Consider the following 25,066-nt stretch of genomic DNA (forward strand, 5'->3'; position numbering starts at 1 on the left):
GTTAATATCTTTGAATAAATCAATGTTTGTCAAGTATATACTGAATGATGAAATATGAGGTTGGTAATGTACACTCTTTAAGAGCTTGGATTTGGAAGTTATGTGAAAGTTTTAAAATGTGGCATTATTCTATGCTAGTTTTATGATACTAAATAAGGTATTTAACCTCTTTAAAGTTGATTTTTCCCATCTGTAAAATGAGAACAAATACTAGTGTCTAAACAATAGATTATTGTGCAGATTAAAGGAGATAATAAAGAGAATTAAGCTTAGTAAATTCTTAAAGTAATATTAATGATTAGTAGTAGTAGTAAATGGTATATAAAAGATCTTTTGAAAAGATTCTCAAGCTATTTCCTTCATATGAATTTTTTTTTCAAAACAACCTTAGTTTTATAGGATAAGATTTTCAAAATAAAATAAAACTATATATCTTGCTAGTTTTAAATGTTTATATAAATGCATCTAGTCATTCCACTTAGTTAATACCATTTATGTCTTGTTTTTTTTTTTTTAATCACCTAATATGTCTGGCCCTGTGATAGAGGCTAGGGAGGCTATAAACATGTATCAATTTCAAGTAGCTCATTTTGTAGTAAGGATGATAAAATGTGTGGAGGGATATGATATCACTATACATACAACTATGAAGTGCTTGAGTATACAAGATCGAGTGTGTAAGGTTGTCCCTGGCAGAGAATTTACTCATTCAACAGATATATGAAAGGCTACACATGCTGAGCACTGATACAGGAACACGCAGGTGAACAAGACAACAAAAACCTGGGCCCTTTGAGGCTTAAATTCTAATGTAGAACCAGGAAGCTTTCCTTTACTGAGCTACTTGTGGATGGGAAGCTTTCCTTTACTGAGCCATTCAACATTATCTAGTGGTTCTTGTATGCAAGGCAGGCACTGAGAATAGAAAGAAAAAATGAAGATAAATGACAATGATCTCATGGATAAAGCCAGATCTAAATTAATACTGAAGGTCAAGTAGAGCCAAGGAAAGTGGAGAGGACAGTTTATGGCTGAATGAAGTATTTCAAAGAGGTAGAACAAGGACTCGATAAGTTTTTCTGGAAAAGAAATAGTGAAATGTGGGCTTATGGCCAAAATTACATGGGGTTAAGCATCAAAGTATATATACTTTGCTTCATTTTTTGCTTGTTTGGTGATGAATCATCAGAGGAAAGCAGTGATTTAGTAAAATCAACCTTGGGGCAGTATGTATGGAATGGGCTAAGAGAAGACAAAAGTGGGAAGGCTAGTTTGAGGATTGTTGAAATATCCCTGGAAAATATTTAGTAAGAGCCTGTAAGATGGAAGTGACTTTAAAAGATAGAATGAAATACTATATTTGAAAAGTAATTGCAAACTTACCTAATAAGTCAGAATTGTCTATTTAAAAAATCAGTTGTCATTGAATGTGCTATCTCCTCAGACATAGAAATAGAAACAAATAAGGAGAGATTTCTCTAATGTTTCTCTAATATTTTGCTTACAGGTATTAATTTTAGAGAAGACTATATTTATTTGTACATGATCCTAGATTAAGAAATATAACTATGAATCATTTTAGGACTCAATAGAAGTATTCCTTTAGTCAACTTTGACAATAATTTCTACAAGTGGGGAAAGATAAATCTTAAAGAACTAAAGATGCTGCAATAGGAAAATTATTTCTCCTATTTTTCCTTTAATTTTGAATCTCTTCAAATCATAGAAGTTGGCACTGTATATATTACATTAAAGCATCTTGTATTGCGAGTGAGCCAATTAAGCCAGGACCTGTGGGGTTTTTATATCATTTCTCATGAAGTCTCTCAGGAATATATAAATATTTCTGATATGCCCTCTTTAACAACACATCACAGAAGGAATTGGGATTTGGTCTCATGTTTCTGGCATGTAGAGCAGTGGTACAAGAAAGATGAAGTTTCATGATGGCCCCACCCAGAGGTGTGCGACTTCAGACTCCCTACCTCAGCTACAATCAGAAAAATCATGAGATTTAGTTGCACTTATGTCTCATTATCTGTGTGCTGCAGGTTGAGAATAATTGCTGAATAAATTAGCATCAGATCAGAGAGCATGAAATTAAGGACACAAATAAAGTGAGTTGCAACATGGTAAATTAAAAACAAGCTGAAGACTTCCTAGGCTGAACATCAAGAGGTACATTTATTAAGGGAGAATGCAGTTTGAGCTCACATAGAACAAAAAATAGGACAGAAATATTTTAAATATTTTCATTTTGCTTTACGTATATGTGTAGTTTCATGGCAGCAACAGCAAACAGAATATTTGATTAGGAAATAGACATTTTTAATCTGTATTCCCAGCTCCAGTACTGTTTTTTAGACTAAAATTTATAAAATTTAGATATGCTCATGTGTTCATAAAGATTTCAAGTACATATAAAATATATGACAAATTTAGTTGACTTAATATGAGAAATTTAGTTGTCTTAGTTTGTCTCAGTCAGGACCTATTCACAGTAAACAAGTTTTATAACAAATCAGGGGTCTATAAAAGGAAGTGAATATTAATTATAATAATTTTGGGGTGTTGTCCACTAGTATCTGATGCATTTACTTAAATTAAAATAAATATTTATTCACTAATCTAATTAGCTGCAGATCTATTCACACACACACATACACACAAATATATTTTAATTTAATTTGTTCAACAATGTTACAAGTTAGGTATGATGTCTCTCTTTTTTTGGTGATATTGGGGCTCAAAATGTTTAACTGATGATGGACTGGTTTAGCTTTAGGTATAATAGACTTACATAAATATTTAAGACACTGTCTGTATTTTCCCAGGAGCAGACTTTTTTTTACTTCTTTTTTTTTTTTTTTTTTTTGGTAGCAAAAGAGACATATATGCAAAAGAGACAAAATTAAATGAAATATTTGAATAAGAGTTTTGGGCAAATGGAAGGTCATTACAGATAACTGCAAAGATCAGCTTGGACAAGAATCTATTAAAATACAGGAAAATTATTATTAATATTAGAGACATTTTGAATAACATTGCTGTGGCTAATTTTCTTTTTATCCTGAAATTAATAATAACCTAATAGAAGACACCCAGATATTCATGATACACACACACATAATTTCTACTGTACTCACTTTTGGTCACAACACCTTCTAAGTGAATGATATTAGGATGATCAAACTGCCCCATGATACTTGCTTCACCCAGGAAATCTCGGCGTTGCTTTTCTGTGTAGCCTACTTTCAGGGTTTTGATTGCCACAGGTAATTCTCTTTTTCCTGGAAGTTTTAAACGTCCACTACAAACTTCACCAAATTCACCTTGTCATAAAGATGGAAAAACACAAAATTATTTCAAAATTTTACCCTAATAATAATAAGAATATTAATGTTTAGACAAAACAGTATTAAAGGGGAGTCCAAACTTCATTATCAGTGGTAAGAGAATAAGTGGTGCTTTGGGAAAAATCGTCTACTGGTGAAATAAAACACTGGGGGTTATTAGCTTCATCCATCTCACTTACAAAAACCTTAATGAAAACATTAGAAAGAAATTGAATGTAACTGACTGAAAATCACTTCCCTCCTCCTTCTCTTTCTACGGTAGCAGTGCCTTAATTAAGAACAGGAAAAGAAGAAAGTTTATGGAAGGACAAAAAGGAAATAATTTTTAAGGAGGAGATGATTCATAAACAGAGTAACCGAGTGCTTAAACTATGTAAATAATTTCGGGTACTACAAATTATATGTAGAATATAAAAATAGTAGATAATAAAATCCTATGTTTGAATATACATATTTATGCTGTTTTTTTTTAATAAAACAAACATTTGCTGGTTTAAAGATTTTATTTATTTATTTGTCAGAGAGAGAGATGGAGAGAGCACAAGCAGGGGGAGTGGCAGGCAGAGGGAGAAGCAGGCTCCCTGCTGAGAAAGGAGCCCAATGCAGGATTTGGTCCCAGAATTCTGGGATCATTACCTGAGCCAAAGGCAGATGCTTAACCAACTCAGCCACCCAGGAGTCTCACATTCTCGGGTTAAAATATGAGCTCCACAGAAGGAAACATTAAAATATGACAAATAACATACCACTTTGAAAGTAAGTCAGTTATAAAAGATTTAAAAACATTCTTTGTTACATCGGGACATTAAAAAAAAAAAAGATCAGGACATTGACATGGTATATTCTAAAATATAAATACAAATTAAAAGAAAAGAGAAAGGACCCCAAAAGATAAAATCATCAATGATAGAAAAAAGATCACAACCAACACCACAGAAATACAAACAATAATAAGAGAATATTATGAAAAATTATATAACAACAAACTGGGCAATCTAGAAGAAATGGACAATTTCTTAGAAACTTACAAACTACCAAAACTGAGAAAGGAAGAAATAGAAAATTGGAACAGACCCATAACCAGAAAAGAAACTGAATCAGTAATCAAAAATCTCCCAACAAACAAAAGTCCTAGACCACATGCCTTCTCCAGGGAATTCTTCCAAACATTTTAAGAAGAGCTAATGCCTAAAAAAAAAAAAAAAAAAAAAATTAAGTTAAATAAAAAGAAGAGCTAATGTCTATTCTGCTCAAACAGTTCCAAAAACAAAAATGGGAAGAAAGTGAAGAAAGAAAGAGAGAAAAGAAAAAGAAAAAGAAAAAAGAAAGAAATGGAAGGAAAACTTCCAAACTCATTCTATAAAGTTAGCATTATTTTGATCCCCAAACAAGACAAAGACCCACTAAAAAGGGGAATTAGAAGTCACTATCTCTGATAAACATGGATGCAAAAATTCTCAATAAAATACTAGCAAATCAGATTCAACAGTACATTAAAAGAATTATTCACCACAATCAAGTGTGGTTTATTCCTGGGCTGTAGGGGCGGTTCAATATTCACAAGTCAATCAACATGGTACAATACATTAATAAAAGAGAAGATAAGAACCATATGATCCTGTCAATAGATGCAGAAAAAGCATTTGACAAAATACAGCATCCTTTCCTGATACAAACTCTCAACAAAGTAGGGTTAGATGGAACAAACCTCAGCATCATAAGGCCATATATGAAAGACCCACAGCTAATATCATCCTCAGGGGGAAAACTGAGAGCCTTTCTCCTATTGTGAGGAACAAGACAAGGATGTCCACTCTCACCATTACTTTAACACAGGACTGGAAGTCTTAGCCTCAGCAATCAGGCAACAAAAAGGAAGGCAAGGGAGAAGTCAAACTTTCATTATTTGCAGGTGAAATGACACTCTGTGTAGACAACCTGAAAGACTCCACCAAAAAATTGCTAGAACTCATACACGAAATAAGCAAATTTGCAGGATTCAAAATCAACATACAAAAATCCATTGCATATCTATACACCAATAACAAAGCAGCAGAAAAAGAAATCAAAGAATCAATCCTATTTGCAACTTCACCAAAAATAATAGGATACCTAGGAATAAATCTAACTAAAGAAGTAAAAGATCTGTATTCTAATAACTATAGAACACTTGTGAAAGAAATTGAAGAGGACACAAAGAAATCAAAAAGCATTCCATATTCATGGACTGGAAGAACAAATATTGTTAAAATGTCTATAATACCCAAAGCAATCTATAGACTTATTACAATCCTTATCACAATATCAAAACCATTTTTCAAAGAACTAGAACCAATAATCCTAAAATTTGTATGGAACCACAGAAAACTTTGAATAGACAAAGCATTCTGAAAAAGAAAAACAAAACTTGAAGCACCATAATTTCAGACTTCAAACTACATTACAATGTTATAGTGATCAAGACAGTATGGTACTGGCACAAAAATTGACACATACATCAATGGAACAGAATGGAAAACCCAGAAATGGACTCACAACTCAATGGTCAACTAATCTTTGACAAAGCAGGAAATAATGTTAAATGGAATAAAGACAGCCTCTTCAGCAAATGGTGATGGGAACATAAGACAGCCACATTCAGAAGAATGAAACTGGACCACTTTCTAATACCATACATAAAAATAAATTCAAAATGGATAAAAGACCCTAATGTGAAACAGGAAACCATCAAAGTGCTAGAGGAAAACACAGGCAGAAACCTCTTTGACTTTGCAGTAGGAACTTCTTACTGGACACATCATCACAGGCAAGGGAAACATAAGCCAAAATGAACTATTGTGACCTCATCAAGTTAAAAACCTTCTGCACAGCAAAGGAAACAATCAACAAAACTGAAAGGCATCCTACGAAATGGGAGAAGATATTTACAATGATGTATCTGATAAAGTGTTAGTATCCAAAATCTACAAAGAACTTATCAAACTTAACACCCGACAAACAAATAACCCAGTCAAAAACTAGACATGAATAGGTACTTTCCCAAAGAAGACATCCAGATGGCTAATGGACACATGAAAAGATGCTCAACATTACTCATAATCAGGAAAATACAAATCAAAACCACAATGAGATATCACCTCACACCTCTCTGGATGGCTAAAATTAACAACACAAGAAATAACAGGAGTTGGTAAGGATGCCAAGAAAGGGGAACTGTCTTTCACTGTTGGTGGGAATGCAAACTGGCGCAGCCATTCTGGAGAACAGTGGAGGTTCCTGAAAATGTTAAAAATAGAACTATCCTACAGTCTAGCAATTTCCCTACTAGGTATTTACCCAAAGGATAAAAAAAATACAGTTTCAAACAGATTCAAAATTATATATGCACCCTGATGTTTATAGCAGCATTATCAACAATAGCCAAACTATGGAGAGAGCCCTAATGTCCACTGACTGATGAATGAATATATTATATACAATGGAATATAACTCAGCCATCAAAAAAAAAAAAGTGAAATCTTGTCATTTGCAATGACATGGATGGAGCTAGAATGCATTATGCTACATAAAATAGGTCAGTCAGAGAAAGAAAAATGCTGTGTGATTTCACTTACACGTGGAATTCAAGAAAGAAAACAGATGAACATATGGGAAGGGGGAAAAGGATAAAAGGAGGGACAGAAACAACCCATAAGAGACTCTTTTTTAAAAAAGATTTTATTTATTTGAGAGAGAAAGAGACAGAGAGAGTGAAAGAAAGAACACAGCTGGGGTGAGGGGCAGAGGGAGAAACAGACTCCCTGGGAGTCCAATGCAGGGCTCAATCCTGGAACTCCAGGATCATGACCTGAGCTAAAGGCAGACACTTAACCAACTAAGCCCCCCAGCTGTCCTGCCATAAGAGACTCTTAAGGATAGAGAACAAAGTGAAGATTGATGGAGGGAAGTGGCGGAGGGTGAGCCAGATGGGTGATGGGCAATAAGGAGAGCACTTGTTAGGATGAGCACTGGGAATTGTATATAAGTGATGGATCACTGAATTCTACCCCAGAAACAAATATTGCATTGTATATTAACTACCCAAATTTTATATGAAAAATAGAATAAATAAATAAAAGTAGGAGTTAAACACACTATTGTACCTGCTCCAATAACTCTTTGAATGGTGATGCATGAAGCTTCTATCTCCTTGGCAAATTCATGGACAGCTTGATTGGGATCCTCATAGGTGTGTGGATCAATATAAGTTCTTACTCCTGGCAGCTTAACTGGAAAAATAAATGTGCATTAAAATATAACTGTTCATAAGGATGAATGAAATCAGACATTATTAATCCCTAATCCCTTAAATCCCTAATTCCTAGAAATGCCCAAACTATAAGGACAGCCCTCACCCCCCTCAGTTATAGGAGTCATTTGTATAGCTATGTCATTATTATAACTGTAGAAATCTGGATTGCTGCTATGTACAAGAAGTTCACATATGACAACATATATGAATAGATATTATCTTTCAACAATAATGTTCATAGAGTCAGTCTCATAGGTAAACTAAGGTAAGTTTCTTTCCTACACTGGATAATGAAATGCTGTGAGTGGCTGTTTTGTTACTCTGTTTCACTGAAAATGCTACCATAGATGAATTTTGATTTTACAAAAAAATAATTTAAAATAATTTTTCTGGTGCTTTGGTCCAGTAAGGCTAATACAGAAGTCAAAAGAAAAAGGGAAGTTCTATCTCTCACTCTACCCCTGTTACTTCATGGCTTTAACTAAGACTCTACGATTCTATGAGTCTCCCTTTCATCACATTTAATGGCTATCAATTTCACAAGTTGCTGGTTTTTTTTTTTTAAGGATAGATAGCATTAAATAGGATAGGACCTATGAAAACAGATTCAAAGCTTTGCAGCATGAATTATGGCTTCAGTGATTTTGACTTTTATGGTCATAGCAGAGTGACAAAAACAAAAGAAATTATTTTTATTTACTTGTCAAATCAACTAATGCCATACTATTTATGAAAAATGCACATTTTATTTTTTTAATGTTATTTATTTGATAGAGAGAGACACAGAAAGAGAGGGAACATAAGCAGGGCAAGTGGGAGAGGCAGAAGCAGGCTTCCAGATGAGCAGGGAGCCAGAGCGGGCCTCAGTCCCAAGACTTGGGGATCATGACCTGAGCTAAAGGTAGTGGTTTAACGACTGAGCCACCCAGATTCCCCCCAAAATGCACATTTTAAAATACCATTAATTTGAACTCACTTAGTCTAGTTTTTAAAGTATGGTATCAAAACTTGATTTTCTGTGTTTTTAAAAAGGATAGTCTTTTTCAAATCATTGAATGAAGATTGTTGTTATGGGATCTGCACAGGAAATTCCTGCTAAAGTGCTAGAAAAAGAAGAAAGATACTGAGAAATTTTATTTGCTTCTTCCAATGGTGTTATTTAATGATAACTTTCTACCAACTCTGCTGAAAGAAATTAGAATTGGTCTGGAAATTTGGTTTGAAATATAATAGCTTTTTACAATGATTGAGAAGGTTTTTTTTTTTAATTATAATGAAGGTTTGTTTTAAAAAATTGAATAAATCATCCAGCTGTTGTCTAGAGTCAGGCAGCAATGCCCCCAAGCCCATATGCTTTACAGGAACATAATGGAAGAATTACATTTTTTTAAACACAATATTTTGGTCAGTTATTACAAATCTCTTTGTCTGAAAGTACATAAAAATAAAAATAAAACCTCCTCTATTTTGTTTTCACTTGATTCTTTATAATTTGCTTACTGTGCCCATTATGAAAATGCATCTTTTCCTCTTCCGGATCTTGTTTTGCTTTGCTGTAACCACACCGCCTGGAACAGAGGAAGCTACAATTAGCCACATCTCCAAGTGTTGAATAACATGAAGCCCAGAAGCTCAAAATGCAATTGAAATGATTGCAGGCCTAACTGATTTTCACACTAGTAGCATGAAAAACACCAGTCCTTCTTTTGGATGAACGATATTTCCGCCATCCGTATCTCTCAGTCTTGCCCAGATTTCACTGAGAAGTCAGAATCCATCCAAGTCCTTTTTTTTTTTTTTTTTTTTAATTCTCTCTACCATACACCACCCTCCATTTTTTTTTTTTTTCTTTTTTTTTTTTTCCCCTTTTTTTTTTTTTTTTTTTTGGTCACCTCAGAAGCCTTTTTACAGAATGCACCGCCCAAAATGTGTCTCTGATTCAATAGTGTCCTCCTTTCAATATCTTACTCTATCTTTTTAATTTTTTTTTCCCTCTTGGTTGGGGGTCTTTCTCCACTCAGTCCACTTAGATCACTACCAATTAACCAAACCTGCAACCCTTCTCAGTTCAGCTCCACTCCCCAAATCTTATTCTCTCCTATTTTACTGAACTACTTACTAATGTCAGCGTCCTTGCAACCTGTTCTTGTTACTGAAAAAAATCTGCTCTTTGAGGTTCACAAATGACATAGTCACCTCATGAATTTATCTTAGTTTTTAATTATTCATGATGGTCTGAAATCTCTGACATTCCTTTCCTGACACTTCTTGCTCCTCCCCTCATTTATGTGAACTTCTCTGGTTCTCTACTGTCAATCCATTCATTTCCATCAATTTAATTAATACCTCCCTTCTGGTTTAATTCTTTTGAGAGCTATACTCTTATTCCATCACAGATTTATTTTAGAGGGATATTCCATTGGCATACAGACTCAACAGATGTGAAAAAACAATCAGTATACTTCTCTTGACTTTCAGTCTTGATCAGTTGCCTTCTTTTTCTGTTAACAACACTGGCAAGGCCTTGGCCCCTTTAGGAACAAAGCCTTATCCTTGTGTACCTCACAGCAAATTAGTTGTCAAATCCCAAGCATTGTATAACATAAAAGTCTTACAATTCATCTCTTCTTTTTCATTAGCTCTACTGGTTCTTCAATTAAGGCTTTGTTATTTTTCATTTGGATTGCTGTAAGTGCCTCCGAACTGATACTCTTGCATTCTGCAACTATTTTCCCAAACTCTACTAGACCTGGCTTAGCCCAATTACCATAAATAAGGTTACTTTTCTACTTTGTTGTCTCCTAAGTCATTAATCAATCAATAAGATAAAGATTTCTAAACATAGCCCTAATGCCTATTTCCTACGCTACCTCTGTTATCTTATCTTCAAGTTCATAAGACTATAGATTCTCAGGTCCTCAAGATCTTTCTCCATGCTTCCACACATTTGCATATACTTGTTCCCACACCTAAGATATTCTTCCTAACAATTTTCAGTCATCAAAGTCTAGTTCAATTTTTGCCTTTTTCATGGTCTTCTTTCTTCCTGATACCCCAACTTAATGCAATCTTTCCCCATAGGAACCTAACAGTTTTCTGTATTCCTGTCTCATTGCAATTCCCATTTCAATGCAACATAATCATTTTGTATGTCTTCTGGTTCTTTTACTATTTGCCAGTTTTGTAAATGACAGTAGATAGCGTTTATCTATAAATTTCTGTAGTGACCTAGTGCCTATCTCAGAGCTGGCACCAAAAATATTTGTCACATTGATGAATGAATAAATGAATGAGTGAATGATATGTTGATTGCATCTACACAATGACAAGTATTTGGAAAGTTGATGAATACTAGGTTGATGTGGTACATGATAAAACATTAAAACAACTGACTCAAATGAAAATATTTAAATTATTTTAGTGAAAGTCTAGGAAAGTGAATTTACTTTTCATAAGGTCTCATAAAAAATTGAATTTATTAAAAACAAAATTCCCATTCATTTCTGAATAAAGAAAATACAACCAAAACGACAGATTGACAAATAATTTCAGTATAAAGTTGGTTGAAAACTACTATCTGTTGTAAATGAAGTGTCCAATCCACACGTACAAAAGAGAACTTTCCCTTGTTTACATATTCTATGATATTTCTTTAATATATGCATATTTTGATGTAGAAATGAAACCTATTTTATATTTTATATTCTATATCATTTCCTAGTGTATAACTACATATATATTATACAAAGTAGATAACACAACCCATCTCTGTGTCATTTTTGAATAAAAAATACAATATATTTGTTTAATCATGTTAACAAACTGACAGTTTATTAATAAAATACAGCTAAGTGAAATTTGAGGAGATCTGAAATATCCTTAATAGGTATGCTGTTCTTGGGTGAACAAAAATACACAATGGGGATTTGGTGGCTTCTCAAATTTTATTCATAACACTTAAATAGCTGCATTTGTCTCCAAGAGTCCTTAAGACATCTTGAATTAAATCACTGCAGTGAAATGGAGAGGAAAAAAAATACATAAAATCATACTAAAACTACATTTGGTCTGACATTTAAGTTATTTTAACGCACTGTTGATAATTTTTCTAGATACTACATTATTCTTTCAATCTTTAATACATGTGTCTCTAGAGAGAAGTTATTGATACTTTTTAAAATCAATGTTCTAACTACAATTGTGTGAAATCACCCTGAGGTTTAGGTTATTTAAATAATACCGACAAAAAAACCTTTGTTAGAAGAATTCTAAAGAGACCTGAAAAGTATACAAGTTCTTGCAGTTTACTTTAGAAAACAAACATCCATTCTACCTTCAACTCCTCTGCCTTCAAAAGGAAAAAAAAATAATAATAATAAGCTTTCAAATTTGTATCTTCAAATAGTCTTTATCATTAAATAAGCCTCATGGATTTTTAAATTGCATGCAAATTCCTCATATGAAAATGGAAATAAAACTTTGGATCTCATCTAAAAAGTGGTCTGGGAATACCTTGGTGAGGACTGGTTAACATTTTAATACCTAAGGTGAGAGTCAGGAGGGCAATAGAAAGGAGTTATTTTTGACTATGGGCATCTCTAGAGCTCAATAACATTAACATATAAAATTAAGTTCTGGAAACCCCCAAAGCATCATTAAAACAAGCCTCAACAAGATACAGCAAGTAAAAGTGCAGCTGACAGAGAATGGCAGAGTTTCAGCCTCACTAACAGAGCACCGCAGGATGACGGCTCCTTCAGTATCATCTTCTGTACCTGCTCCAGATGCATAATTTTAACCCATCACACAAACAGTCAATAAATATGCCATTCTATACATAAATTATGCCTCCTACCTTCTGGAACCGATTTTTTTTTTTCTGAATGGAAAAGAAACAGTTTCTTCATTTTGCTCCATATCACAATTTTAATGAGCTTTGATATCACTGTACTAAAAATATCTGGAGTGTTTTCAATTATGGAAATCATCTTCTTGTCATTTTTACTTGTGTTTTCTTAGAAAACAATGCTGTCTTACTGTTTATTAGTAGAGGTGGCCATGAGAATGTAGGTGTGATTCATATTCATTAATTAATATTTGTTAAGAAGTCCTAGAGAGACAGTGTATAAATATAACAATGACTTTAATAGGTTATTTAGAAACCAGCCTATTTTCTCCCATGCTTGTTCTAAAAATTTAGGGTAACACATCCTTGAGGATACTAATTCTGATCTTCAAAAATTTAGTCCCAATCATAAATGATCCAAACTTGGATATTTGAAATTTCCATAATACATGAAAGTATTTCCATAATACATTTATGTATGGATGGAGTGCCAATAAGTAATTTAATTCTTGGATGTCAATTAAGAATTTGATAATAAATTAGAGTATAATGTCAAGGCCACCAGAGGACCACGCAATGCATAGAATTAGTACTTTACTAAATGGCACCCTTATGACTAATGAGGAAAGATGAGTGAAAGCAATAGCCAAATGAGATTGTAAATTCTTGTCAACTACAGCTTCCAGAGAATCAGTTTTCCATTTCTTTAGCCTACAGAAAAAACAAAAAATAAAACAAAACAAAACAAAAACAAGCACAAACAAACAAACAAAAAACGCTTTTCTTCCTGCTGAATTCTGTATCAGGTGGGGAGGGATAAAGAAATAGTTCTGCATTTTGATTTTTTCTGAAAGAGTGAGCATATGCACTCCCTAGGTCAGAAATGGAAACTTCTATGTTGCCTCCCTGTTTTCCAGATTAAGAAATGCCTTACCTATATTTTAGAGCCAAAAAATAAAATTCAAAAGGCAACAAATAGCAGGATGTTTTACTTATGGAAAACAAAATCTTCTTGTAATTTATTTATTTTTTATTTATTTATTTTTAAAGATTTTATTTATTTATTTGACAGAGAGAGATCACAAGTAGGCAGAGAGGCAGGCAGAGAGAGAGAGGAGGAAGCAGGCTCCCCGCTGAGCAGAGAGCCCGATGCGGGACTCGATCCCAGGACCCTGAGATCATGACCTGAGCCGAAGGCAGAGGCTTAACCCACTGAGCCACCCAGGCGCCCCCTTTTTTTTTTTTTAAGATTTTATCTTCTTGTAATTTAAACCTCTTTAAGAACCACACTTCTCCAGATGTGCACACTCTCCTATTCTTACATGATAATGACCTCAACCACTGCATAATTTAAGAATTTTATTGCTAACATCTTAAAAAGAATAAGTTACAGCTTCTGAGGAAGGAGTTGGACTTTTTCACTTCAGGATTCTCTCCAACTAAACAAAGCTAGTTTTAATAAAAGCTCAGCTAATTCAGCCTCATAAAGTAAAGAAGCATATGAATACCAGCTTCTTAATATATTTAATGAATACTAGGAATAAATTAAGTTTTGTTTTACAGGATGATATTCTTCAATATGAATGCAATTGAAAATGTAGTGAAATGAGATTTTGAATATTAATCTGTATTGTCTGCAGGTCCTTGACTCTCATTCATACATTCTTCATTCTAGGGTACTGTGATTTTTGAGGTCTTCACAGATAGATTTAAGTTATACAAAAAAATGATCTATTACTGTTTACTCAAAATTCTCAAGCACACTTCTCAAGAGAAATGTATTTATGCTAAAAATCACACTTTCCTTGGGATATGGGAATGGAGTGATTATAACACACAAAATGTAGGCTTAGCTTGCAAAGTTCCCGTCTCACATTCTGTCAGAATACTAACCACTCTATGATTGAAGGCAACATGAGATACAACCTTATTTCTTATTTTATGTCTTACATTCCATTTTTTAATTTCCATATTCTAAAAGACAAAGAAAAAAAGAATACCTTTGAAATAACGGCCTCCAAAATAGTATAGTACATATGAATTGGTAAATTTTTGACTAATGAACTCTTCAGATAATTTTAGAATTAGCAATAGGAAGACTTGAACACTTTCAAATACTCAAAGATGAATTGTAAACTCTTCAACATGGAGTTAAATTTTAATTGACTTAGAATATTGATATAAAAACACATTTCATAAAGTATGACATGTGAAGACTGTCTCCCTGTTTTCAATAAATTTTGTTCTAATGTAAGATTCGGTAATATCCTATTAATTTTTAAACTATTTCATGAATATGACTATTGGATTTCTCAGTTAGAGTAGGTCCATAAATATCTTATACAATATCTCCTACTTGAGGTTCCACAAGTATTATAAAAAGAATTTGGGAGCAGTTCATTGTTATGTTTTATACAGCAAGTCTTCAATTGGAATTTAATATATTCTCTATATATTGCAATGGCATGTCTTCATCTGCCTGCTATGAGCACTCAAATGGGGGTCTAGAATTATAAGGGATAATTTTATATTCTCTGTCTCTCTTCTAATTCTATAAAATGCGATAGTACTTCCACATACGTCCCTGACAGAAATGTTGTGAAGATGAATGAAATAATCTCTGTTGTATGTATGTGGAAATAAAAATTTGCTCACTTTAAATTTTAAGAAATATTCACTTCATATGAAATATTCACTTCATATAGAGAAAGAAAAATAGTTCATTGAAACATTAAGATAACGGTTTGTTTGTTTTCATTTTTGTTTTTTTAAGTAGGTACCATGCCCAGAATGGAGCTCAGTGGGGGTCTTGAACTCGGGATCCTGAAATCAAGACCTAAGATGGAGATCGGAGCCAAGATCAAGAGTCAGATGCTTAGGGGCGCCTGGGTGGCTCAGTGGGTTAAGCAGCTGCCTTCGGCTCAGGTCATGATCTCAGGGTCCTGGGAATGAGCCCCGCATCGGGCTCTCTGCTCAGCAGGGAGCCTGCTTCCCTCTCTCTCTCTGCCTGCCTCTCTGTCTACTGTGATCTCTCTCTGTCAAATAAATAAATAAAATCTTAAAAAAAAAAAGTCAGATGCTTAATTGACTGAGCCACCCATGTACCCCAATGTCATATTTCAATATAATTTGTGATCTTTGTGGTCAGAGAAATTTGTTTTTGTTTTTGTTTTGGTCTAATCTCTGCAATAGTTTTTCCCTCATATCTCTGATTAATAATATTTTTAAAAATCTCTAAAAAGTGAGATTGATTTCCTGAAAGTTACAGGGCAGGTAAATGAACCTTTAATACCTCTGTTTTCAGAATATAAAACTTTATTTCCCTTGCCACTAGAACAATTCAGAAAAAGCAGTAAGTGATAAGAAGACATTGGAAAAACATGAAAATTAATGAATAAAGAAAATAGTCTGACATATGTTTGAATTTAAGAAACACAAGAAAAAGCTATTTGGGGACCATTGGGATCTTTCAGATGGACTTATAATAAATATTATGTTATAAACATTTTTTGGTTTTGGAAAACATAAGCACAAATGAATATTAAGGGATAAATGATAATGTTATTTTAGAAATTACAAACATTAATGTCTTATTTACATTAAAAAACGAATCCATTCAACACAGGGTATTTGTAAAAATAGATTTCCTTTGAGAAGTAAAATAGTAATTAGAATCTCAAGATAGTTTTGATGCCATAAAGTCAAAGATCACCAATAAAAAATACCTCTGCTAAAAATGTATGCTATCTTGGGTACCTAAAATCTAGGCCTCAAGGCTTCAATCATAAATATTATAGAAATAATTTCTATTATTGGGCAGATTGAAGTCAAAGAATAAAGAATATTTGAAATATTAACATTATATATAACTATAGATTTCATACAAAGTGGGCAACTAGAATGATGGAAAATAATTTGAGATCAAAGGTGGCAGCATCTAATTACTAATTTTATCTTATAAATGATACACCATCCATTTGAGAAGGAATGGAGTATGGTTTTTTGGTGATGGATAACACACAACAAAACTCACAACTCTGGAGAATTGAAGCTTTAATGTAGTTGAACTGGAGGATGAAAGATCTCAATCAGTGGTTTAAAATTGTGCTTTTAAGGCCCTGAGATTTCCACAAGGTATTTCCAGGTATTTTTAAAAGTCAGTAAATTTACAGTGGGCAATTTTAATTGCATTATAATGTAATGAATTTAAGGTCAAAACCAACTATACATGAGAAATGAAAAGCAGTGAGATTTCAAAATCTCAAAATGTCTAACAATCTTTGGTCTATTATGTCTGTTCACACATGCTGGTAATAGAATGTTCCATTGGAAAATATTTATGTGGTAATTGACTCATCCTGATATGATTATACATGAAATTGGGTGACAAGATTTTGGGTCAAAATTTTTCAGTATTTCATTATTTTCAGTACAGAGTACTAGGAAAATTCTTCTTCTCAGGCCTTAATTTCCACTATAAAATGCTGTTTTCTCCTCAATGATTTAATCTAAACAGATAATATTTTTAACAGAAACCTCGTAGTGACTTGACATTCCATTACAAAATGGCATTTTAGAAAACATAACAATAATTCACAGACCTGTACCCCTGGGGATAAAAATATATGTTTATAAAAAATAAAAAATTATATTAAAAAAAAAATTAAAAAAAGGAATTGTTAAAAAAAAAAAAAAGAACATCTTAAACTTCCATTCTTTCCCAGTAATAATTTTAGATAATTCTCTTATCTAATTTATGTAAAATCAATTTAAAAATTTTTTCTTCCACTTTATTTTGGCTTGTTTCCTAAGAATGCATTAAAAAATTCTGGATCTTCCATAAATTTTTCCATGAAAACTGTTACCATTTTATTAGGTATCTAAGCACATTTGTGGCTAAATCATTCATTCATTCATTCATTCATTCAGTGTGTGCATGTGTGCACATGTGCACACACACACAAATACACACCCACACACAAATGCACTCAAAATTACTAATGTTATCTGAGTAAAAATACTAGAAAAACATTTCTGTTGTCAGGTTTTCTGATGTGTTCTTTGTGAAGGAAGCATTCTGCCTTTCTATTTTTCCTTTTATTTATTTTATAAACTCCCTGAAGCCCTCTGTATAGTGGAAAAATATTTTATTTTTAAAATTCAAGCATTTAAAATCTGATTAACATTTGTTCTTGCCAATACTTTCTAAATCGTGTCTTCATAAATTTTTACTTTCACAGTAAGTTTATATTTGCGATTTACCTCAAGGTAGGCCCGAATGTCAATCTTTTTTTTCCAAGATTAAGTTCCATTTATTCTACATAGTGATGATATAGCTCTTACAACAACTATATTTGAGACTCAAGTAGTATGAACAGTTCAGCAACCTTTATTTTCATTTTTAGCTTTCCATATAGTGGTTTTAAAAAATCACAATATAAAGCTATTTATGTTATATTTTAGCCATTGCCAGATTTCAGGGTTTTTTGGTTGATCACCATGCTCAGAAAAAGAGTTTTTAGAGTAAGTTAAGTCAAGTGAAACAAATCTATGCTTTCATAATAAGTTTGAAACTTTTTACAAGTACAAAAATTTCAAAAGACTGAGAAAAAGATATCTTGAGTTTTATCAATCTGCTTGTTACTTTCTCTCGTTCTCAGAAGATCACTGTATCCATCCCACCATTTCTCACATGTACACACATGTGCACATATATTCACAAATTTTTTTTTAATTAACAAAAATTAATTTACATCTAGAGAATGCATGTTACAATTTAAAGTGCTCCAAGGAAACCTTATACTTCTCTAAAATGCATTTCGGATTATCTTTTCCTTGCAAATTTTGACTACAGATAACAGCTCAATATGATAGTACAGGGATTTAGATTCTTTAATCTGAGCAGAAATTATCTGGATTATTTCACTTTTTCCAAGACAGTACACTATTATGTAGGAGTCTCTCTAAATCTGTGGATAGAGGTCTCTGGTCTTTCCTACCAACCTATAGCTTATAGCTATAACCCAGATATATAATCAGGATTTGCATTTGTAAGTAATTAAGATTATCTCATTTGGACACTGATTCCCAAAATGTGCATTTTTTTTTTTTACTTCACTGATATCAAATTAGAAATATCACCTGTAACATCTAATATCTGAAATAATCCAAGATTAAAATATTAAATAAACCATTTAAAGTTACATGTGGTTCTATTCTCCAATGCCATATGTATCCACAATGATAACAAACAAAAAACAAATAGATGATCTCAGTTAAGTTATGGTCATTCCATGGTTCTGGGAGAGAGAAATGGCGATTTCACCTTGAAGCAGCATTTCAGCAAGAAGTAGCGTTCCACCTCCATATATGATATGATTTTAATCTTAATGGAACCACAAACACAGCAACATGTTAAATGTAAAACAGGTGCTACAATCTTACAACTTCTGGTTTACATCAGGACCACAGCAAACGCTTTGGAAGAGAAGTATGAATGTTGGACATAAGGATGATGTGCTATACGTGTATTTTCTTTGAAATTATCCTTTACCCAATGACTTGTTAAGATTCCCCTTTGGAAATCAGTTCACTCTTCTTTTAGGCACAACTGGTTCACTAACTGTTAAAATGTACACAAATGGAGAAAAATAAAAAAGGAATGCTGACGATAATACATATATGTGGGACATTACATAGGAGTGAAAACGGGAGGGGCACACTAACCATATTAGGCTTGGATGGGCAACAGCGCACAGGGAAGAAGCCCTTCCACAGCCACACTCGCAGCAACTGAAAAGCAAACAAGAGAGCCCAAGATAAGGAAGAGATCCCACTCCCTCAATATAGCATTAAGACTCTATGAATTTAGACAGGTGTCTGTTTTGCTTTTCAAAAGCAAAATCCCTAAAGGCATTACAATTAAATATCTTCCACAATGCTTTTCAAATTAAATAGCATTTTATGGATTTATGAAATACAGAGCTATATTAAATAATTATTTTTATTTTACTTAAAATGCTTATTCGTAGGAAATATAATGAGCCAATGCTTTTGATTATGCAATTAACACAAACATACAAATAAAGATTTAAGCCCATTTAAATATATCTTTCCTCAGAAATTCCTGCAAGATTTATATTCAGAAGACATGCTAAATTGTCCTTTAAATACATGTTTGCATAGAGCCTACAAATTAGGAGGGAGAATCATGTCCTACTAGTTCAACCCACTGATTTTGTATGCCAGTGGCATTATTTATCACAACCTATTGAAAATGTTACGCTTCCATGACTTCTCCAATAACCTATGGAAAACTACCAATTTAAATTTACATATTCAGACTTAAAAAAACGCATCTCCAAATATATATTTGTAGAGCTATTGCTATAATAAAAAAGCAAACTATATATAATACATGCACTTTTCTGGATATTGCAACATTTAAGATTCTTTCAAATTTTCCACATAGCCATAAAAAAATCCAGAAAATACCAAGTATATCGCTTACTAAAATGTACTTTATCATTAGAAACCACATAAACTGATCACAGACTATAACATAAGTATATTTAGTGCTTCGATGCATTCACTTGCTAGTATATTTTATGAATATCATTTCTAGTGATTTCAAGAGAACAGAGAAATGAGCTCAGCAATGACACATAAACTGGCAGGCTTAGGGTTTTGTCTAAAATCTGTCTATTTTGAATTGTAATTATTTGAAAGGTATCTACTCTATTTTGTGACAAATAAGGAGAGGTAAGTGAAATACAGACATAAAACAAATTTGGAAATGTTAAAAAAGGTAGATACGTTTTTCCAAATCAAATTCCAAAGGGTCTTTTGGAAAGGAAAAGTAGGGATTGTTCTATCTACCTATCTCTATAATTTTTTGGTAAACTGATGTTGTTTTAATTTTTAGGACTACTAATTCGGAATTTGGCTGTCACTGAAGTGGAATCCTAGTAAATAAAAATGGCTACTGTGACAGTTATCTCCTGTTTGACTATTTATTATAATATATTTTTAAACACCGCCTGTCTGCCTCAGTCGGTTGAGCGTCTGCCTTTGGCTCAGGTCATGATCCCAGGATCCTGGACTTGAGTCCCCTATTGGGCTCCTTGCTCAGTGGGACGCCTGCTTCTCCCTCTGCCTGCCACACTCCCTGAGTGTAAATTCTTTAAATTTAAATTCTTTAAATTCTTTAAATTTAAAGTTAATTCTTTAAAAAATATGCCTTAAAATTATTTCACTATAGAGATAATGAAATTCAAAGTTAAGGTATATCAAAATATTAAAATACTTAAAGAGTAGCTCAAACATCTGTGAAATACTTTGGCAGTTCTTAATATATTTCTTTACAATTAAATTAATTTCATTAAGTCTTAAACACGTATTGATGTCTTATATAAACCAACTCTCCTGTTTCTGTTTGTATCAGCCCTCAGATAAGGGGTTGCCCAACTACAGCGCATGGACCAAATCTAGCCCACCACTTATTTTCTATAAGATGTTGTTGGGACACAGCCATACTCGTTACTTGTTTGTGGCTTGTCCCGTGCTGTTATGACACAGTTGAGTAGTTATGACAGAGAATATAGGGCCCTCAAATATTTAATACCTTCCCTTAGAGAATATTTGCCTTCCTCTTTTCTTAGGCTATTAGTTTCCTAAGATAAGAATGATTCTTTGATCTTTTCTTTTACTTCACAGTTTAAACAAAATGAATGGCATCTGTAAGTAGTCAGTGTTTTACTGTCATTGGTATTACTTCTGATACAATTAGCTCGATTTACTGATCATTATTAATGTGGAAAGTTTGTGTTAATTTCAAAAAGCAGAGTTCCAATTCAATAAATAATTAATAAATAGTAGTTGTTGACAAATATATCTGATTATTTTTCAATGATTTAAAAAAAAAGATGATGTAATTTCCCAATAAAGTACAAACATACTTTTAGATGTAAACTATACAGTTTGTAAACTCATGTAGAGCTGTGTTTAGGAAGGTGGTAACTTCACTGTGGTTTGGCATTACCTAACAGGATTTAATATTCAGCCAGTGTCCTGAGACAAAACACACTAATGATCCTAAAAAGAATAATTTTCCTAATTTAAAAATTATAATAAGGTTCATCTCTCACAATTTAATACACACACATACATACGCACATACACACAAATATATGTGCTATTCACTGTAACACCCAATCCACAAATTTTAGTCTTGAGGAATTTATATCATCTTACTTGTCACTAGAGCTTTAATTTAAAGTTTTAACAAACCTTAATCAAAAATACAAAATCATGTAAAAGCAAACCCTTGCATTTTTTTTTGAGTCATTGATTTAGAATTTGCACTGATAGCATCTGACTTATTTTAAGATGGCACAAATAAATTACCCTGGGTCAATTAGTTAACCTCTTTGTGTTTCAGTTGACAGCTATAAAATAGGAATAATAGCAGATCCCATCTCGACAGTTTTGTGAAAATGAGGTGAGAGAATATATATATTCGCTTAGATCAGGGTCTGGCATATCATACATTTTGGGAGAAAAGTGGTAACTTAGTCTTAGTAATATCATAATCAAAGTGATGGACTTGATTATTATCTCAGAGTAATTGTTTTTTTCATGATCCATATAATATGATCATACTAAGTATTTCCATTTATAATATAAATATACATTATGACCAACTCATATAAATACAGAAGGGTCCATGTGATTTTTTTGAAAAAATCAATCCCATGAAATTTTTTTCCTAAGGATTTAGTAGTGATCACCATATTCTCTGCCTCATTAAGAAAATTAAAAATGGACTTCCTTTACTAGGACTATCAAATGTGTAAGAATAACCCCAAATAAACCTTTTAAAATAAACTCTGAAGATGCTGTCACAGTAACACCTCAGCACCAGATGGTATACAGGCTCTTCCCTTAATCAATAAATACTTGAAGTACAGGTTGAAAATGCTTACAAGCCTCAGAGATAATTTAGAAATAGAAACCAAGATGTGCTAGAAATAGCAGCCAATCTAATTTCTGTGAGCTATGGTTCCACACAGGCCACATCTGCATTCTCATCAGTCTGTAGCACCTGGAAGTCTGTAAGTAACTGCGTGCCGCTACAGCAAGATCATTATTAGCCAAGTTTAAAATAGTTTAGCTCTCCAGGCTTATACTAAAAACAAGAAACAAAACAACAAACAAAAAAAGCTGTGAGTATTTGTTTCAATAAGATATTTTGATTTGTCCTTCAGAAGATTAAAATATAACAGAAGCTTTCCAAACCCAAAGAAGATTCAAATACAATTACTTTAGCCAGGACTTAACACAGAGTTGATCAATATATGTATGAAGTGTGTCAATGTGAGGAAGATAACCTCCCTCCTACCAAAGCAAGGTGGTTTTAACTCTAGGGAAGAAATTCTCCACGATACTAGATCAGAGAACCAAGACTACAGGCTATGGATAAATGATTTAAATTGTTAAACAAGAGATCATAGAAGCAGATAAGAAAAGCTCTAAGATCCTAATCGACAAAGAAGAGAAACACAGGAATGGTAATGTCACAAAATAAGTCCTTTAATTAGGGAACAGATATTTTCAGTTTATTGGTAAAAAAAAAAAAAATTAAAAAGGGGAAGAAAACAAAAGGCTTTATCCCTTTTAAGTAAAACAACAATAAGAACAACTAATGGCAGTACTAGAGAAAACAGAGTGGCACTTAGGCCACTGAAAAGTGGCACCGAGCCTTTAGGCACTTAGGCACTTAGGCCACTGAAAAGTGGCACCGAGCCTTTAGGACACAATCCTCTGAAACCTATCAATGAGCACTAAAAAAGTCCTTATCTTTTGACATCACTACGAAGCAAAAGAATAGAGATCATGAGGTTTGTAGTCAAACCAGGAGCAGTCCTGGATACGTCCGTCCGTTACATTTGGTTCGCTTGGGTAAACCAGTCAAGGATGTGAATAAGATAATAACAGAAACTATCCCACACGGTGCGGTTTCGAAGAACGAGTTTCATAATACATGTGAAGCTCTTTGCACTGTCTCAGACTCACAGTGAGCATTTTAGAAGTTTTCAAAATGACATGATTTTAATAATCTGGTCTTAGGGCAAAGAGTGAGGTGCAGAAAATATGCATGAAGTTGGTCATATTAAAGAAACTAAATAATGAATACTTTGAAGAAAACAATATACATTTGTGGAGTCTATGATGTGATGAAGATCAGTACCCTATATATATATTAATTAGTGTGCAGAGAAATAAAATGATGACAAAGTGTTTTTTTAAGGGCTATTGTTGAAATGTTCCATTAATTAGCATTATGGGGCAATTTTAATTCTCTCTGCTTCTGATGTTTTGTGGTTATTTCCCTTTATAATTTTAAGAAAGTGAAATCATTAAAAAATGTTCAGTTACAAGGTTTATCACAATATACTGTCATTTACACACTATGATTTTTATTTTTTTTTAATTTTTTTATTGTGTTATGTTAGTCACCATACAGTACATCATTAGTTTTTGATGTAGTGTTCCATGATTCATTGTTTGTATATACCACCCAGTACTCCTCCAACCCATGCCCTCCTTAATACCCATAACCAGGGTCACCCATCCCCTCCCCCAAAAACCCTCAGTTTGTTTCTTAGACTCCATATCCACTCATGGTTCATCTCCCCCTCTTCATTTTTCCCCTTCTATCAGTTTTTAAATGATGAAAATAATTTAAATGTTTAACAGATATTTATAACAAAGAAACTGAGGAAATTGTTCACTCATAATTAACATCAACAGTGTTAATCATTTCATAGATTTATAATGTGGTATCTTTTACATCTGTCATAATTCCCTGACCTCTTCTAAGATTTAGTGCTGATTTCCTGATGAAGCCAGGTTAAAACTCTCCAGAAATCTTTTGCAAATACTAAACAAAGCATAAAAAGCATAATTATGATGGACATGGCTCCCAAACTCTACTCTATGGTCCCCATGCTTCTGGCACAAACACATAAAATTATTCTACCCTAAAGAGAAGGTAATATAAAATGGTTATGAAGAACTTTTTTTTAAGATTCTATTTATTAATTTGACAGAGAGAAATCACAAGTAGATGGAGAGGCAGGCAGAGAGAGAGAGATAGGGAAGCAGGCTCCCTGCTGAGCAGAGGACCCTAAATGATATTATATATTATATATCGAGCAACTCGATCCCAGGACCCTGAGATCATGACCTGAGCCGAAAGCAGCGGCTTAACCCACTGAGCCACCCAGGCGCCCCTATAAAAAACTTTTTAATTATTTTTTTAATTGTGCCTTTGAGTTTTTCTGAGAGGAATACTACATCTACCATACATGTTGGTATTTATATGTGCAATTCATTTCCTATTTCCAAGTCATAGTCTAGACAAATTGGAATAGGATATCATTATATGCAGTAATTTTTCAAGCTTCTTTTCAACTTCTCTGTTTCATTCTTACTATAAACAGCTTCTTATCCCTCACCAACAATTATAGGTGTCTCCCTATTAGCTAAGATGCTTTACCAACAATGGTCATA

General features: G+C 33.1%; 1 protein-coding gene across 5 annotated transcripts in view; it reads right to left on the reverse strand.

The window, feature by feature from the left end:
- EPHA5 (EPH receptor A5) overlaps nt 1–25,066 on the reverse strand; it is a 348,718-nt gene that overhangs the window by 35,780 nt on the left and 287,872 nt on the right. For 3 of the 5 annotated variants that reach the window (XM_059384724.1, XM_059384701.1, XM_059384693.1), the window contains 4 exons: nt 19,220–19,285; nt 9,148–9,215; nt 7,499–7,624; nt 3,147–3,332 (listed from right to left, as the gene is read on the reverse strand). In XM_059384724.1, coding sequence (XP_059240707.1) covers nt 3,147–3,332; nt 7,499–7,624; nt 9,148–9,215; nt 19,220–19,285 — 446 coding nt within the window. The remainder of the gene's footprint in view (nt 1–3,146; nt 3,333–7,498; nt 7,625–9,147; nt 9,216–19,219; nt 19,286–25,066) is intronic. The other 2 variants (XM_059384717.1, XM_059384710.1) reach the window with 1 other exon arrangement.

Source organism: Mustela nigripes, chromosome 1, assembly GCF_022355385.1.
Source record: "Mustela nigripes isolate SB6536 chromosome 1, MUSNIG.SB6536, whole genome shotgun sequence".
Classification (NCBI taxonomy): Eukaryota; Metazoa; Chordata; class Mammalia; order Carnivora; family Mustelidae; genus Mustela; species Mustela nigripes.